General features: G+C 37.2%; 1 protein-coding gene across 3 annotated transcripts in view; it reads left to right on the forward strand.

The window, feature by feature from the left end:
- Positions 1–18,481, forward strand: part of MIB1 (MIB E3 ubiquitin protein ligase 1) — a gene marked incomplete at its 5' end in the record, with an annotated part of 76,873 nt that overhangs the window by 36,648 nt on the left and 21,744 nt on the right. For 2 of the 3 annotated variants that reach the window (XM_083871855.1, XM_083871856.1), the window contains 3 exons: positions 14,064–14,196; positions 14,577–14,663; positions 17,362–17,523. In XM_083871855.1, the coding sequence (XP_083727981.1) occupies positions 14,064–14,196; positions 14,577–14,663; positions 17,362–17,523 (382 nt within the window). The remainder of the gene's footprint in view (positions 1–14,063; positions 14,197–14,576; positions 14,664–17,361; positions 17,524–18,481) is intronic. The other variant, XM_083871857.1, reaches the window with a different exon arrangement.

Here is an 18,481-nt window from a genome sequence, read left to right on the forward strand (position 1 = left end):
AGAAAATGCTTTGGAAGAATACTTTTGTTCAAGTTGGTTTGGAGGAAGAATACAGTCTCCATGAGCAGACCTATTATTAGATGGCAGATTAGCCTGTAGCTGTTGAAGTCAGTGACAAATTTATTATCTTTGAATAGTAAATAATGTGCCTGACAGATACAAGATAGCAAATAAAGTTTCTGCCCTGTGGAGTTTCCTTCCTTGTGCAATGAAAAAAAGGGGAGAAGTAAATCTGCTCTACCAGTACTGTTCGTGATTGTTTCCTTTTGGATTTTTTAAATTAGTCCTGCTAGAAAGGGCACCAGACTTGAGGAAGAATACAAGAGACAATAAATCATAGGGAAATGTTTATTTCACTGCTTACCTATCTTCTTTATAAATGTTGTAAGAGATGATTTTCACTGTATATGGACAAAATGTTAAACACCAGTAGCTATTTATTTACAAATACAAACTTGAGATTTTGGAATACAGAATTTGCTACACTCTTGTTACCTTTTATCTTCTGGCTGCCTAGAAGTTGGGCTGGACTGCAGAGAGGAGGACTAGATAATTGCTCTGAGCAGGTTTCATGTCCAGATTTAAAAACATGAGAAATCCTGTAGTGATCAATGCATAGCTACAGCTGGTTGAAGGGGACCAAATCCATTGAAGAGGTGATTTGGTTCCATTTTACCAGCTTTAGCAAAGCATTGGAGTGCAGGAAGCTTATAATTCAGTAACACATTTTAGAGCACATGAGCAGTGCACAAAGAACACAAAACTTTCTTCTGTGTTACACAATTTGTTTCTTGTCAGTGCAAATTTTTAACTCTTTCCTAATTTGGAGATGGCACAATTAAAAGCTGTATACCAGAAAGGTCTGTACAGGTTTGTTCTGTCCTTGAGTATTTCCTTGAGGATCTTTGGATGAGTCTCAAATCAAATCGTAGTTACAATTTTAACTTTTTCCTGTCTAGTGTAATCAAATTTTAGAATAGATTAGAAACTCTAGTCGTAAAACTTCATCATATAGAGCCCCCTTACTTCTTTATGTTAAACCTTACTGGGGAAGAACATTTCAGTTTCCTTGTCACCCTCCTCCCCCCCTTCCCCTCATTCATTTTCTGGCAGGTTCCCTTTTGCAGCTGCTTTTATGCTGTAGTTGGTTAGCACAAATATAAATGCCAAGTGCTTTCAATTCCATTGCTATATCTCTGGTTAGTATTAACTTTTTAGGAATGATTATATAATATAGCAGGGTAGTTAATTTATTTTTACCCTGATAGTATATGTAAAACCATTTAATGCAAGAAAAAGCACAACTTTTAAAGATTTATCCAGGATTGCATCTGAGTTCTTCTCAACTAAGGCCCTTAATACAATTGTGCGAGCTCACGTAGCTTTTTTTTTATGCCATACTTTCTGAGCTTTAGCTTTTTTTATGCCATACTTCCTGAGCTTTGACTGCAGTGGAATGTAGGGGACAACCTTAGTTGAAACCATTCCCTAGTAATGAGTATGTCAAGGATATTCTGCATCTGTTTGTTGCATAGTCTGATGATGGTGAGAAGATTTATGTAAATATATTCCCAACACCATGTATCCTAATAGAAACGTAGCAGGTGTGTCACTTGGACTTAAGCATCAAGATGGCTATAAAATGAGTTTCTATTTTTACCAGTTATAGAGGAACTGTTTTACAGATACAGCTGCTCAAGTGTGCTTTTGGATGGCAATACAGCTTCATGTACTGGCCATATCGGGACAAAAAACGGCTGTGGAAAAAGAGCTGTGTAGCATTTGATAATGTCAGCATCTGTTATCCCTGTCAGTCACACAGTTGAAATGTTTGAGTTACAACTGTGTCAGCAGATGCCCAAAGTTCAACGTGTGCTCGGTTAAAATTGAACAGCTGATCTAAGTGATGGATGTGACATTTTAGAGTGACTGGGTATGTATTCTTAGAGATATGCTAACATGAACTAGCAGGAAGCAATGTCAACATATAATTTTAACTTTTGTATCACTCTGAACTGTCATTTTGTGTCAGAATAACATTGCAATGTTATACAAGGGAGAACACAGTACGATAAATTGTTACCGAAAACCTTTCAGATAAATTAAAGCTGTAAAAAAATCTGTCCCATTATATAGTGGAAGCTAAATCAATTGGTGCTGAGCACAGGAACTCTTCAGGAAAAGAAGAAAATGCTGAGCAATTAACCCCTCACTGAAACTGTCGGTTACACCAAATTACTTCTGTGAGCATGATCAAGTTTAGTAGCATTGCTTTATTCAGAAAAGCTACTGCAATTTGATTTGTTTCCCACTATAAACCAGATTTTAATTTAGATGTTAAGATACTGTAGCCTTCGTGTCAAAATTTCTACTGGTAAGAGAAAAAGAGCTTTAAAACAAATATTGAGACTTTGCTTTCTTAAGCAGGTAAGATAATATTTCTTCTTGTATATATATTAAGATGTAGTCTCAGGTGTTAAAAATATCAGGCTATATATATTATTAGCTCTTTGAGAATTACATGAGTATTTAAAAATAACTTCTCCATCTAAAAATCATGCGTTGCTTTCGTTTATTTTTCTTGTTTGTTTTGCTTGGGTTTTTTTTTCCTCACAGACAAAGTAAGCAAAGGGCTGCAGTTAGAATCTTTAAGCTGGGCCAAATATGCCTACTTATCATGGACATATCCTATTTAATAACTAGTTTTAGAGATCTGATGTCATGAATAGAAATGGCTGGATTGATGAGTAGGGAGCTCTTTCCTCATGTTTTCCCTTGTTCTTGAATTTGATCTTGAGTATCTTTACTTAGGGATGGTATACACCTGTGTATTTTAATTAATATCGCTTTTAGAACTTGAAACTATTGTGGAGCTATTTCTCATGTAGTTCTTAAAATTTTTTGAATGCTACAATGTTTATTTTATGGCAAATTTTCTTAAATTTGGATTTAAAATTAATTCAGCTTATTTGAAAATAGTATTTAAGATAACTTACCTTTTGGGCTGTAGTTGTCATTTGTGTTTTCATTTAGGAATCTGTCAATAGCTTTAATCCGCTGACTAGCAACTCTGGCCTAGAAATCTCTGTATTGTCACTTTCTGTGCATAAACCTGACACTGCACTTTGTATCTAAGAGCTCAGTGAGCATAATAAGTGCTGATTTGGAGAAAATTCTAACTTAAGTCTTAATAAATTGTAGAAGTTATAGTCAATTATTTTGACTATCATTTTCTCTAGATCACACCTGTAATTCCTTAGCCAGTAATACTTGTCTCAGTTGCAACCTGTGGATTAAATGTTCTATGGTAGATGCTGATTTAAGTACTACCATCTGAAGTACACAGAACAGGCTGTGATTACTAGAACAGTGGCTTGTTTTTATGAGATGCATTTTGATAACCAGGCTTTGAAGTTTAGTTTAAGATCTATGAAGTGAGGAGTACTGGTAATGATGAATTTTGCAGCTGTGCTGCAGTCTTAATTTATGCATTTCAAGGTTTCATTTCCAGCCTTGGTTTGAATTCTGTTTGCAGCTAATATTCTGCTTATCAGCTGTTAACAATTCTTTCTACCCACTTTTATAGTCACTTAATTTAATGTTTTGTGATTTGTTACTAACAAGTATGAGTTATTTTGGCAGTACCAGCTGACCCTCAGCAAGCCAATTTGTCACATGAATGTCATTCAAACAAGAGGGAAACCTGTTTCTTCCAGCAGCTGTTTAGTTTCCTCTTACTTGGTCGTTCCTTGCCTGCCAAAAATACATACTTCTTTACATTCCATAGCATTGTATGTTCATATGGGTACATAAAGAAGTATGTGCTCTGAGCAGGTACAGACAGAGTTGCTTGACTGCCTGTCAGATGAAACTGAAAAGTATTTTGCTGCTTTTCCTTGCTGTCATTAGGTAAAACAGGCTGACAGCTCTTTGGAAGGACAGCAGTTCTGATTAACTGATGGTAGAAAATAAACTTACTATGCTAACTGAACTTTGCAACGCAATTTACCTGCACAGTGTCTTAAAGCCGGGCATAGTTCATTGTTTTGGGATGGCACTGATGTTAGAAGTGCTTTTCCGTATTTTTGCAGCCTCTTGCTCTTCTAAGTGACCGTGTTTAAGTAGAGAGTTGAATCGCTGGTAGGTTTACAATATCTTTTCTTAGAATTCGTAGTTGTAGTCCACTGTAAAAACTTCAGCTTCCTCCCAGGTCTTCTAGCAGATTTTCATGCTGGGGTACAGTTTGCATCTAGTGTCCTGAAGGGAAGCATAAACTGATCTAAAATAGCAGTTATAAACTTGTTTTCTTACCCCAAGTCCCATTTCTGTGTTTTTTGTATGTGATCCATTATTCTGCAAACTCTTTGCAGGTTTATACTTATTTACACTGTATTTCAGACTGGTTTGAAAAACTAAACAAAACAAAAAATAAAGCAAAGCAAAACAAACAAAAAAAACCCCACAAAAAGCCCAACCCAAACACAAAAGCACATGTCACCAGTGATCCTGCTTATCCTAAAGATGATGACATTGAATTAAGAAAACAACCTCTAACTGCTGTGACAGGATTTGGATTGTTAGGCCGAAGGTCACATGTGAAAGCTAATACCTATTCAACCCTTCTGCAAGCAGCTTTTTTCGTTTTTTAAAACTGGCACTCACCTGCTCAAGTCAAAGTCTTGTCCACCCTCAAAATATTTATGACAGCTAAAATAATTAACTAAAAAATCAACCCAAACCAAACAAAAAATCTAATAGAAACAAAGCCCAGGTTTAACCTTGTTTTGTAAGATTTCGTGCGACTTGGTTTGGAACAGTGGTTAAATATTTGATGTGCAGTACGGCTTTGACTTCTGAGGGACTGTCAGATATAGCTTATGTTTGCTTAATACGTATTTCAGGAGTTGATTTGGATTACAGTAGAGTAAGCTTTGTCTCTATAGCATTAGAAGGTAAATTTGAAATAAGCTTAACAATTAGTAACTGTAATAGTTGTAAGGAAAGCTGAGAGCAGAGGAAGTAAGAATTTCTGCAGCTCATGACAAAAACCTAGTGCAGCTGATAGAGAGCAAATCAGAGTGTAGCAGTAGCTAGCACAGTAGTACAAGAAGAATCAGCAATGCAGCATTAGAATCACAGCAGTCACATTCTAGTTTTTAAGTAGGCTGTTTTCACGTATGTCTGATACAAAGCACCTTGAAAATTTTGCCTAGACCTATTTGAGAACTCAGCATTGCACTACCACACTGTTTATTAGGTTTTCTTTTTCAAGTTTGTACATTTTTGGTTGTGCATAGGAAGATAAGAATATATTTCACTGAAATGAACAGCCAGTTAATGGCATTGCAATTTATTAGTTTATCTTCTTTAAAAAGAATTCTACCTACTAAGCAAGTTGGGATTTGGGTTTTTCGGTTTCTTCCTTTTTTTTTTCCTTTTTTTTTTTTTTTTTTTTTTTTGCTATGGAATTTGGACTAACAGTTGTTTTCTTTCAACCTGCTCTTTACACTACAAATGCTTGGTACTTTAGCACACTCAAAATTAAGCTGTTCCCAGAGTAGAGGGATTAATACAACAATTAAAATAACAGTCTAGTAAATAAGATATACATGCAGAAAGTCATAGGCATCCTTTAAACGTGCAGAATAATGCAGGTCTCCTGATGTTCTGTTACCTGTAAGCTTAGTATCATGCAGCATTTGCAGTTGGAAGAGAGGTAATGACCTAGAGACACATCAGCAGCAGCCATCTCATCCTGAGTGCTCTCACTCTATTCGCTGAATCAGCTCTTCGTTACATGGGAGGGGGAGGCAAGGGGGGGGGGGGTGAATGTCGGTGCATACAGTACCTCACCACCTTAAATAGATAAAACTTAAAAGAAAAAAAAAAAGGCATGAAGATGGGTGCCTAATTGGCACCTTCTTCCTTTCTTTTGAATGCTAAAATACAGATGATGTTGTATAGAAATTATACCTTATGTCTGCTGGACTGAGAGTTAAGACTCCAAGGATAGATGCTAGGAAGCCAAGGGAAGGTGAACTTAGCCCACTGTCGGATGAAGATCATCACAGGCAAAAAGAAAAATAAAAACCCAACAAAAGACCAAAACCAAGCCCCCAAAAGTTGGAGTTGCTTCCAAAAAAAAAAAAATTAGAAAAAGGCACCAAAAAAATAGCCATCATCTCCCCCCTCCCCCGGCAAATATTGGTTTCTTCTAGTTCCTTAGATATTGCACTGCATCTTTTCTTGCTTGAGGTTATGTTTCCAGGCTTAACTGTAGGCAGGTCTGTGTTGAAGCTACTTTCCATCTTCAGAGGTCAAGTCTGCTCGCGAGGTCAGGGCTCCCGCACACACACTACAGAAGTCACCAACCGTATTTCCCACTTAGAGGGCACGAGCAAAACTGTTACGGCTTTATAGGCAGCTAAGCATTTGAAACATGCACTCCCAGGCAAACAGGCTCTCTTGTGCCTCTCTCTTCCCTGACCATATTTAGTCAACCATTGCAAAAAATAGTCTCTCAGCTGTCGATTGTCGATCCGGCAGCGAAGGGAGCCTCTATCCGGCTCTCTGCCTATTGATTGTGCAGCCTGCACTTCCACCGCCGCTTAGCCATTTGTCCCCAGGTTTTTTTAGCACTGCCAAATAAAGCTCTCTCTCATGTTTCCAGTTAGATTTCCCAGGTTTTCACTGAGCTTGCGCTGCTACTAGTAAACCCTGATGAGGTTGTCACTATACTTAGAAACGTTTGGGGCGGGGGGGGAGGAGTGGGAGAGGGAAAAAAAAAGGCAGCCCTGCTAGTAACAAGGCAGGGACTTCACGCAGATATAGAACAATAAATATCCTGCGCTGCCGTGGCAGGTTGTGTAACCTGGTTTCTTGATCACTGAAAAATGCCGTGACTAACATGTCGATTAACCCAAGGTCTGAACGGCCTCAGTCTAAGTTTTCAATTGCAAATCATACAGCTATGTTATAAAAAAGAAGTCAGTGCCCATTTGTAGCCCCGCATTTCCATATTCAAATCAAGTTAGAAATTATTTGAAAAAACTTTAATTAGTAAATTCATATCATTCCATACCATTATGTTTAATAATGGGATAGTATTTTTTTTGTAATGCTTATCCATAGAATTGCATCTAAAGAAAATAAATACACACTGTTCTTTAAAGAAACAGATTTGTTTTAGAAGAAAAGAATAAAAAAAGAAATCAAGAGAACAGCTCACTGCATTAATCTTTCATGTTTACAAAATCAGCTCATGGCAAACCTAATACCTACACATTCGAAATATGAAGAGGGATTTTCATATTCATGGGGAGTATATGCAATGTTTTCTTTAAAAAAGAATAACTGAAATTTAGGCATTTAAATACAACAGTCAGGAACCTAAATGCTCCAAGATTTTCTCTGTATTTTGCAAAGGTAAAATCTTTGCTTGGGAGCAAGAAGGATTAGGAAGGTGAAAATATCTTAATTTAAAATGAAACAAACTTATTAAGTCAAAATGCCATTCAGTTAATATTGATGTAATTAGTAGATACAAAGTTCAGTATGGTAGGGTAGAGAGTGAATTTCAAAGTCCTGAGCTGAGCAGTATCTTGGATTTATACTTCCCTTACTGCTTCTTTTTGTGTTGATTTTATCCTGTGCTTGGTAACTGTTTACCCTGTAACTTCTGTTGCTTTCTGTTGAAAGTCACATTTTCTCTTTTCTCTTTGATTTCATAATTATTCACTGAAGACAAAGCTGTTGTGCAAATACATTCTTGTGAATTCCATGTAAATGTATATACCTCATTGTTTCTTTGCTTACATGTATATTGAAATAGATTTTTTGAAAGCAAGAGGTGCTTGAAAATCTCAGAAGTAAAAAGAGGGAAACAGCCTGCCTACTTAAACTTTTACTAACTAGGCCATTGGTCAGATATGAAATATTAAACTCTAATTTCAAGTTACAGTGTGCTCACTGTAGTACCAGTCTGAGGTATTAATCTCTTCCTGTTGCTTGTTCCTGAGGGATAGATGCTTCCTTCTTCATTCTTCCAGTGGTTCCTCTCTGTCCTGCACAGCGAATATGGTGTGAATCAGATCAGGGAGCTGATTTGGCTTTAAGTTGTGTGCTGACGTGCACTTACCATGGTATGGTTGCCAAAAATAGCATTGTCCTGCTCCTGTGTTACTTCTTGCACTATGTTGGTACAAATGTTTCTTTGGCTTCACAGTGAGCAGGCTTGGAGTACTATTCCGTATGAGAAATAATCCAACAGAAGGGGATGACCTTTCAGATGCTGCATTGGGACCACTTTGTGGGAGCTTTTTTTGAGAAGACACAGTAGTCAACAGGACAAGAAAGGGATTTAATAAGATGTGATTTTTCTTCTGTTGTGTTGTAAAATGCATGTCGGACTACACAGTCTTAAGAGAAAACTTTGCCATGGAAGCTGTCTTTAAATCTGAACTGTTCCTTCAACTATTTGAGGCTCTGACAGGAGGCAGGTGAACAGGTTTATCTGAGCCAGGGTTGAGAGTCTGGAGAGGAGGATATGGAGGTGGGAGGTGGTGTGTGGAGAATACTTCAAGCCAGGATTACTGTAAAATACATTATGAAACCATGTCACACTGAGACAGTGGAAACCTGAGTTGAGGGAGGAGAATGGCATGAAAGTAGAAAAACCTGTAATAGAAAGTGCAGTGAATCATTACAACCTCTGGTGATAGGATTGCTGATAAGTTTATGCTGATCTAAGACTTTGCTTCTGGAAAGGGCGGTCTGCTCTCCCCGCAGCTCTGGCTTTGTCATTTCCTTACTCCTATTGCTTCTAGTGATCATGAAGTTGCGGAGTAGGTTGGATTATCTCATTGATCTGTCTGAAAGCAAACTTGCCAAATCAGGAGTCTGGCAGGTTGTTTCACTTGCTAGAAAGTGATGTGTCTGTAGAGCCAACATAATACAGGAGCTGAAGTGCAGGGAAAAAAGTGGGATTGTATCATTCAATAGCAATTTAGGTTAAATGTGCTTATGCAGATTGTGAAGTAGCCTTTCTACCTTTTTCTGCCTTAGTATTTGTTTCTAAAAAACCTTAACAAACAAATCCTGAAAGGCCAAACAAACAAGCCCACCCCACCACTACTCCATAAACTTTCAGCCTTCTTAATTTACCTCATTCTGCAGCCAAATTGCAGTTGGTGGCAGAGAATCTACTATCATTTTTGTTCATGGATTTTAACAGGGTGCAAGGATGGTTTTGCAGTTAAGACTGCTAAATCTGGAATTGTTTTTATACAATGGGGTGCTGGCTTCATCTTGTTTGCAATTACTTTTATCTTGTAGATTTTTCAAATAAATCCATTATAGTATGTTGCATTCTCAGATAGTACTGATGAGCATCTGCAAAAATTCCATGAGCAAAGTACTGCATAGAACCCAACATTCTATATGTAGGTTGGTAATGAATAATATTCTGTATGCTAACTTTCCATCATAAAAATAATTTTATTTTTTGTATGTCTAATGTTGGTAACTGGTGTTGAAACAAGTGCTCTATGTGGCTAAAAGTGAATTACTGTATTGTTCCGATCTGTGACATATCTTATGTTGCAAATACACAAGTCATGCTACTGAATTTCCATGACAAGGGTTGGAATGAGATGATCTGTAAGGTCTCTTTCAACCCAAATGACTCTACAATCCTGTATGTGTTAAGATGTGGTTCTAGACTGCCTAAAAATCTGAATTTAAAAAGAAAATATTATTCATGTGGCAAAGTCAAATAAAGATGCATGCAACATCAGCATTTGCTGTTGCTTTTCTACATCTCAAATTTAATGTAGCACCATATTAGTGGACCACTTTGCAACTATTAGAGACTGGGGTGTCATTTTATAGGAATGAATTACATTGGGCAGTATAAGTCAGTGTACCCCCAACAGCTGTGCCTGGCTCCATCTCAGCCCCCTATACACACATGAGCTTTCTTTTTCCTTTTTGACTGAGCATGTGTTTAGCTTCTAGAAAAGAAGCAATATAAGCAATATAAGAAGCAAAACTTATCCCTATTAAAGCTTTACAGATAACTCCCTCAAAAATTCTCACTGAAATTTTCTCCTGTTGTTCAAAAGTAGAAATTTTCAGAAGTTGCAAATGGTTATCCAGCTAAAAAAGGCCCAAAATCTGTATGAGCTTCCCACGAAGCTGAAAATACCGTAGACCAACAACTACCAAAGCTTGCCTGCTACAAAATTTTTTTATTGGTGATGCTTAAGTAATAATGTATGAATGGCATAGTGATGGCATAAGTTCAGTGTTTCAATAAAGAGTTTCAAGCATTTAATCAGTAATCTTTGCAGCTCCTCAGACAGCCATGTAATCTGTTACAGTTGAATACACTGAAGATGATAGTTTGAAAGATTTCTTTAGCTGTTTTCATGATCAGGGTTACTTAATAGATTTGCAGATTTCTTGGTATTTTCAATACAACTACAATGAAAGCAGTCTGTGGTTTGTTTAATCTATACAAGATAAAAGCAGTCTAAGACTGGATCTATGTTGTGGTCTTAAAAACAGAGCAATACAGCCCAGCTTCTTCTGTAATACTTCATGGGGAAGAGTGAATCAAGAATTACTGTGTAATTTGCAACATTAATTCTCTAATGTGACTTATGATGTGCCTGTTCCAGTGAGTGCTGCTCTGAATGGTAGCTACTTAGCTGTCAAAATTTTGGCAGTAGCTCTAGAAAATCCTGTAAAATTTGAAAGAACCTACCTCTCATCTAATGAGGAGGAGGATGCAGCCACTAAGCTGAATTTACCATTGTAGCATATTAATATCTTGCAGAATTTTAAGGTGTCATTCTGTGAAACAGTCTTTCTATCATTCTGTCCCATAAAATAGCATGGTCTTGAAGAGAGATACAGTCTTTTTCTGAACAAAAAGAAGCAACTGAGTAGTGATTCCTGGCCCTTGGATGATTTTAAGATAAAAATCTATTCCACACAGAAGTAATTTATTTGTTCTGGTGGTCCTTCTGTTTTTCCAGTAGGACCAATATGTCTTAAATGCATCCAGAAGTGTAGTAGGCATCTCATTTCTCTGAAAGCAAGATACCTCCAAATATTTTTCAATCAAACTTCAGATAAATTTTTTTCTGATATAAGACAGCAAACTAAAGATTTGAAAGAGGATCTGGTAAGAATAACACCACTCAAACAGATACTAAGATAAGTGATTTTTGTTCACAGTATACAAAATACTGCATCAGTCGGTTTCTTATTTTTGTTTCAAAGATGAGGTGTATTAAAGAAATGTCAATAGATTTCTGAACATTTAGATTTATGTATTGAGGCATCTGATGAAGAGTGTCAATGTACTTTAAATTTTATTTATCTGTATATTTGGCAACTTTCTTATTTCCTTACTGAAGAAAAGGATATAAAATATAATTGAGTTGGTTAGAACAGTTTCTTGTTTAGTGACTAGAGCTACTTTGGAGACAAGCTGGCTGTAATTAAAGTGTTGATGCCCTTCCATAGTGTTCCTCAAGTTGTAGTTGCAGTTTTAGGAAAAATGTCTTGTTGGGGTTTTGTTGTTGTTGTTTGGTTGGTTGGTTGTTTTTTGATGGGGTTTGCCCCACTTTTTCCTGGTTGCTCAGAGTCATATTGCTTCTGTCAGTCATAGGGAACTTTCAGGAATTTTTTTTGGTGTGTTTTAGACTATCCACGGTAGATACCCTAGAGCTTAGAAGGGGTCTTTAGAAGCACTGAGCCTGGCAGGTGAAGATAAAGAGCTTACATGACATGATGCCCTGTGGGAAGCCACTATAGAAGGCTTGTTGTGCTGTTGTGCTTTGTATCAGCCCAGCATTCTGAAGAGCTGGTGTGGTGGTGTGCCCACATACCAAGCAAACCACAATGCTCCAGACATGCTCCCTCCCTAAAGCAGCTAAACACAGTTCTGATGATGCCAAGATTTGAAAATATGGCATCATTGCATTACAAAATAGACTATGTTTATCAGTGCAACTGATACTGCTTTATTTTACCACATTTCATAAAGCTTTGGTAACTTGAGTTTTACTTAATTATATGCTTAATTTTGAAAAATCTTGCAAAAGTGAATCTCACAAAGAATTGCTGTTTCCATTGTTTGTTTTTTTCTGAAGTATTCTAGTCTTTTCTTCCTAGCACGTGAGAGAGCTGTGGAAGGCATTGTGAATAGAAGCTGAGCAATGTACAATCTGTTAAATGTTGGTGTCTTAAATTGCTATGTTATAAGTGATTTGGACTGTGAGGAGGTGAGAAGCTTTCTGCCAGGAAAATAAAAAAATCCTAAGAGGCTGAGAATGGCTTCTGTGTACTCTTGAGGGGGACAAACTGCAGAACAGCCTGGCTATGGATGCTCCACATAGCAGTTGGTTTCCTGTGGGTTTGTATGATCCTGTGGCCTGAAAATGCAGTTGTTTAGTTGCAATTCCTTTGGACTCTCTGACTCTGGGGGCAGAAAGGTGTCGCTTAATACACCATTCTGGCAGCTGCAGCATAAGTGTGAAACCAGAGGTTGGTTTATGTTGTGCACTCAGTAGCAGGAGAATGTGGAGATGCTTATTAAGCAGCGTCTCTTATGGGAGCATCTGAGCAGTGAGTAGGAAGGAGTGCACTTCCTTACTGGTACAGTAGTCTACCTCACAGACTTCTCTGCTTTCAAGGAGGGCTCATTAGGGTGAGCTGTGCCCAGACACAGCTTTAAGGTTTTTATCATAGGAAACTGTTGGCTTGTTCTGAAAGAGCGCTTAGGAGTGAATAGCACTTCACCTCAGTGTGGATGTTCAAAGCAAGAGATGATTGGAATGAACTGGGAGCTCAGTTATTACTTGACAGGGCAGTCATTCATACCTTTTGAGGGTATTTTTAAGTAAAAGCTGAGAGGTTCAACTTATATAGGTATTTCTGAGGATTATTGAGATCCCACATTTTTGATACCAAAACTCCAATGAAGAACTGTTTAATTCAGATACATTATCTGCCTTGCAATGCACTGTGTGACTGAGTGATTCCACTTGCATTAGCAAGTATTACTTGGATTTTAAAAGTTTGGATTTTATGCAGAAGCTCTGTTTCTCCTGTAGATAGCATGTTCCTTCAACAGTAGGGAAACATCAGATGACAGAAGAGGTTTCTTGGCGCAGGATTGTAGCGGTTTCTGGTTTTGTGTTTGTCTTTAAGGAGCTGTCATAAGGGAGCTGCATATGCTGTTTATAAAGATAAGACAATAAGGGGTTTAAGTTTGGTAACTTATGTATTCCAAAAGCTAAGTGAAGACATGTAAGCTTAGGAAAACTGTATTTCTCAGAGAATGAGCAATTTGTTTATCTAGCATTGTGTTGCTAATACCCTTAACCTTCAGTATTTGGACTTCATGGATTTTAGTCTGCTTTAATACTTGTAGTAATCAAGCTGGTTTTCCCCACCCTACCCCCTGACTATCAGACACTGCCATGGTGTGTTATACTCAACTGTTATAGGTTAAGAAAGTATCCCACTAGTACTCACTTCACAGTTTCAGCATTTATTTTGTCTGTGCTTAAGAGATCTTGCTCCATTTTCTTTCTCAGAAACTGAGTTTTACAGCCCGTGGCAACAGTTTATAAAGTGACAATTTTAAAGAGATCTAATGTAGTGGAACTTGGTTATTAAATACCTAAGTAAAGGATGCTATAATGATTTTGAGGAAGAAAATTCTTTTGTCTACATTTCAGAATTTGTTTGAATACTTCTTTAATGTAATTTTTACTGCTAGATAGCATTCTTCTACAAAACAAAGCTGATCCTCACACTGTTCCAGGCATTGTATAATTTGTTTGTGTGCTTTAACTAGAAGGAAGTGAATATGAAGTTATTCTGCTTTGGAACTGTTGGTGTAGCTTTTCACCCACTTTCTCTGTTTGAAAAAAGATTAAAATTATTTTAGCCACTACTGCATAATTCTGAGAATTAATGTTGTTCTACTGTTGTCATTTAGCATATGTTGTAGGGGTGTTTATGCCATCTCTGCCTATTTTTTTCAGTGCAATGCGTGTGTTGTTGTCCAAGTTACCACGACCGTGGATTGTTGATGAGAAAAAAGATGATGGTTACACTGCCTTACATCTGGCAGCTCTCAATAATCATGTGGAAGTGGCTGAACTTTTGGTGCATCAGGTAGGAAGGACTCTCTTCTCAGGAGAATTTAAATGTCATGCTTTGGTTAACCATCTGATGTGAAAATAGTTGGCTGCTTTACGCCTGCAGTCGCAATGCAGAAGCAGTGGAGCAGGGAAGGACGTGTTGAGCTCTAAAGGTCAAACTTGCCTTTGAGATTGTTACAATGGCCTAATGGTGCAGAGGGACTGAAAAATTTGATACCTAGTTTCATTCAACAGATTAACATCAGTGAATAATTGACGTATTTAATCACTTCTGTTCTCAAATCCCCTAACTAGGAATTGTATTCAGGGTCATAGTCAGTGTCCTAATTGACTGCCTTGCCTATAGATGAATTACTGAGATGATAATGCTTTAATGCTTTGAATATCTTGCAGGGCAATGCTAACCTGGATATCCAGAATGTTAACCAGCAAACTGCTCTTCATCTTGCTGTTGAACGACAGCATACACAAATTGTTAGGGTAAGTATCTTATTTACAGTAAGCCATATGGTTAATGGCATTTGACTAAAGCTGATGGCAGCTGTTAAAATATGAATACTTCATGAACATTTAAAAATTATTTGACAACATATAGTCACTGCATGTTTGTTTGATGGATTTTGTTTAATTCAGAAGTCTGCCAATCTGCACAGAAGGTCAGTCAGCAATATGAACGCTACTTGAGGCATGCTAAATTTTTGTACATGTACATTATGGTTTCCCCTGTGTGGTTGCCAATTCCAGCATCCCTTCTTGTTTAGTAAGGAAGAATGTGTTCGACTGTTACTTGTCTTTATCTTGCGGTCCTGTAGAGGACCTTCAAATAGCATTTCTGATGCTTCCTGCTGTATGAGTAATTATTCTTGCTCATAGCTTTTGCAAATTGTAACACGAGACATCTTTTTATGACCTTAACTACTTTTCAGTGTCTGAGTGTTTAATGTTCCCTGCTCTTAGCTTGGGAAACCTATAAGCAGTTAACAGTAGTACCTTACTGGTTAAAGGAATGCTATCCTGGTTTTTTGTTTGCATGGTTGCAAAAGTTAATATTTCCACTTAACAAAGCTTTGTTACTAGCACAGGATGTGTGAGTCTGGCATAGCTTGATGTTTCTGGCCTGTGTGCACTGTCATACAGGACTTGTGTGGCTGAGTGTTTGGCTTGCTCCTGTGGACTTTTGAGACTCAGAGAGAGCACTCACTGCTCTCAGAGCAGATAAATCAACCTGGCCTTTGCCTTTGGCATAATTTTTTTTGTCTTTGTAGAGTCATCTTGTATGAAAAACTCTTATTCAGGCCTACACAGAATTGTCCTCCCTATGCAGGCCTGCATTCCTTTAAGTGTTATTTTACCATAAGGTTTCTCCCTCTCTGAGGGCTGATGGGTGTGATCCCATTACAGTGAAACATGTGATACGGCCCTATATCTGGAACTGCTTGCTACCAAAAGAATGGTTTCCTAGAGTCAGTGTCACTTGCATCCTATAAGCTATTTGGCAGCTGTGTTTGGTGAACTCTTGTGCCCTTCTGGAATTTATACAGTACCTGGGAATACAATATTAATGTAGCAGATGAGCAGAAAGGTAGTCATGTAGAAGAACTAGCATGTGTATTTGACTGACATGCTTATATCTGAGAATGTTTAAGTGAATGACCCTGTAGAGTATCCGTTTTTCAGAGCTGGATTAACTTTAAGAAGTCCTAAAATAGCTCATGCAGCCATGCAAAGAACATGTTGGCTCCATATTTCAAAATTAATTCCTATTGGATACCTTCCAGGGCTGGGTTTGTACCCTCAGGCATTTGTGGAATAGTGGTCAAAGGTAGCAGGGTTCTTTTAAAAGTCCTACTGCCATGACAAGGGGCAGTGGTTTCCCTTTTTTAATTTTATTTTTTTTAAGTTCTGCAAAGTTCTGTGGTAGTAAAGGATTCCAGGAGAAACTCTAAGCAGTAAAGAGCTAGTGGCAGACACAAGATACAAATATGAGAAAAGAAATTGGGCCAGAGTAAATCCATTTAGAGAGTGTAAGAAGTTGAGACTGGAGTGTGTCAACTATTAGCTGGTTTTCTTGGTTTCACTTGTGGAAGAAAAGGTTGGGGAAGATGGTTAGCTGCAAATAATTGCAGGCAAATACTTCATTGAAAATTAGGCTTTGAATTCCTTTTAGGCTATTTTCCTTTTAGCTGTTCTGAAGCCTGAGTTTCTTCTTCTGAGAAACTGAGCTCCTTGCAAGCATGTGCATTCCAAAGAGGGAGAGCCCTCTTGGTGTATTCCTGTTTTTAGATGATGCCTTTTGTCTCTACTGTTAATCCAAATTTTGCAGGGTAGCAGAAGCTCAAAAACTAGAGTTAAAACCTCAGCTGCTGCCTACAGCTTTCTGAATGGTGACAGTGATGGGGTTTAATTTTTTTAGGGGCAGTTGGTATTTTTTTGTCAGCGTGTGTGGATTTCTTTTGTTCAACAGTGTATTTAAGAAAGTTCTGGTGGGTTGAATTGTGGAAGGGCTGTATGCAAAGGCCATAGGAATAGGAGGGCCTTGTGCTTGTTTTGTGTCATGTGAACAGGAACGGGTGTCTAAAATTAGCCTCAGAGACAAGTCTTACAGTTCATTACTTTCCAAAGTGTTCCGAGAGAGTTTTTAATAGTGTCATTGGTTTTTATGTCTTCTCCTGAATTAGGGTAAACAGAAGTACGTCCTTAACTGCTTTGCTAATGCAAAGACACTGTAAATTAAGTTGTAAAGTTTAGCATGGTGTGAAAGTGGTGATTTTTGAGGTCATTGAAACCTAATAGTAAAGAATATATACCTATCTTAAATATTGCTCGTATTGCTGTAATACATTCCATTGTTTGTAGGCTGTCTCATAAGAATTAAAGTCGAAGGAAGTAGAAAGAATCCTCTAAAATTGTGTCTTTTGTAGCACTCAGAGCACAGGCAAGCATTAGCTATCTGCTGAAATAAGCTTGATATTTGAGCGAGATAAATGCTTTGGTTGAAGGTTGAGCTTCAGGTAGGGAAAATAAATTTAAATTAATTCAACTGTGAATTGTAGCAAGATAGGAGTAGCCCTTTTGAACCTCCTAGAGAATCTTAAACCATAATTTTCTGAAGTTCGTTCTAAAATTAATAAATAGGGAGGTTTTGGTTTTTTTTAATTTGGGTTCTCTCTCTTTTCAGCTTTTAGTCCGCGCAGGTGCTAAATTGGATATTCAGGATAAAGATGGGGATACTCCCCTGCATGAAGCCCTGAGACACCACACCCTGTCACAGCTCCGCCAACTCCAAGACATGCAAGATGTGGGCAAGGTAGATACTGCTTGGGAGCCATCAAAGAACACAGTAAATAAAACACATTTATTTATTCTTTTTTTTCTCCTTGTATATTTGTCTTTTTGTCTAGTTCTGTACTGTTGGACTGGGTTTTGGCAGCATAAATTTATGTAGATATTCTGCATTAAACTGCAGTGTAGGCAGAAATCATATTCTTATATGTGGCTTTCCACATGAAGTCATTACCTTTTTTGAATAAAATGTATGTAGCTCTAAAATATTTCTACTAATTTCTGTTCTATAGTAAACATGTATGGCTGCCAAAAAATCAAAGTAGCTTTTTTGGAAAGAGAATTTACAGTATTACAGTACAGAATAAGACTGAAATAGTTTTCTGTGATTCAGCATCTTGCATGGCTTTATAGTTTTAGTTGCTTGGTTGCATCTATAACTTTCTGAAAGTATGTTCTGTTAGAACAAGTCATTCTTAATTTTATATGTTTATTGATATGTATATTTTTGACAGAGTTCATTTCAGAAATTGTCCAAAATGAAATAGTCAAAAAGCCTCCAGGTAATAAAATGTTTTACTGAAAAAAGAAACTCTCACACCCAAAAAGGTGTGTGGACCCCATGTGCAAACATGAAGTTTATAGTTTACCTGAGAGACAAAGGAGAAATAAAAATATGGAGCAATTCAGATTGAGAAAAAACAAATTTTTTTCTTTAGATATTAAAGATGCTCAAAATAATGGTGGATCAGATCTGCTGAATCATTAGTTACCAGTATAATGTTTTTTCTAATTTTAACTGAGGGTTAAAATTAGATTTTTTTTTATTGTTGTTCTTGCATTTCATTAAGAAAAAACAAATATACCAACTTTATGAAAAGTCTTTATTCAAAACAATAATTCCACTGTAATTTTTTTTTTTTCAAATTGGATACTTAATCTCATTGAAATATACTGGAATAAGCTTTGAAAGAGATTTGAAATATGACTAGCATGTGTAAGAAAATGCTTGTGTC

The sequence above is a fragment of the Zosterops lateralis genome (genome assembly GCF_965231275.1).
Source record: "Zosterops lateralis genome assembly, chromosome: 1".
In the NCBI taxonomy this organism is placed as follows: domain Eukaryota; kingdom Metazoa; phylum Chordata; class Aves; order Passeriformes; family Zosteropidae; genus Zosterops; species Zosterops lateralis.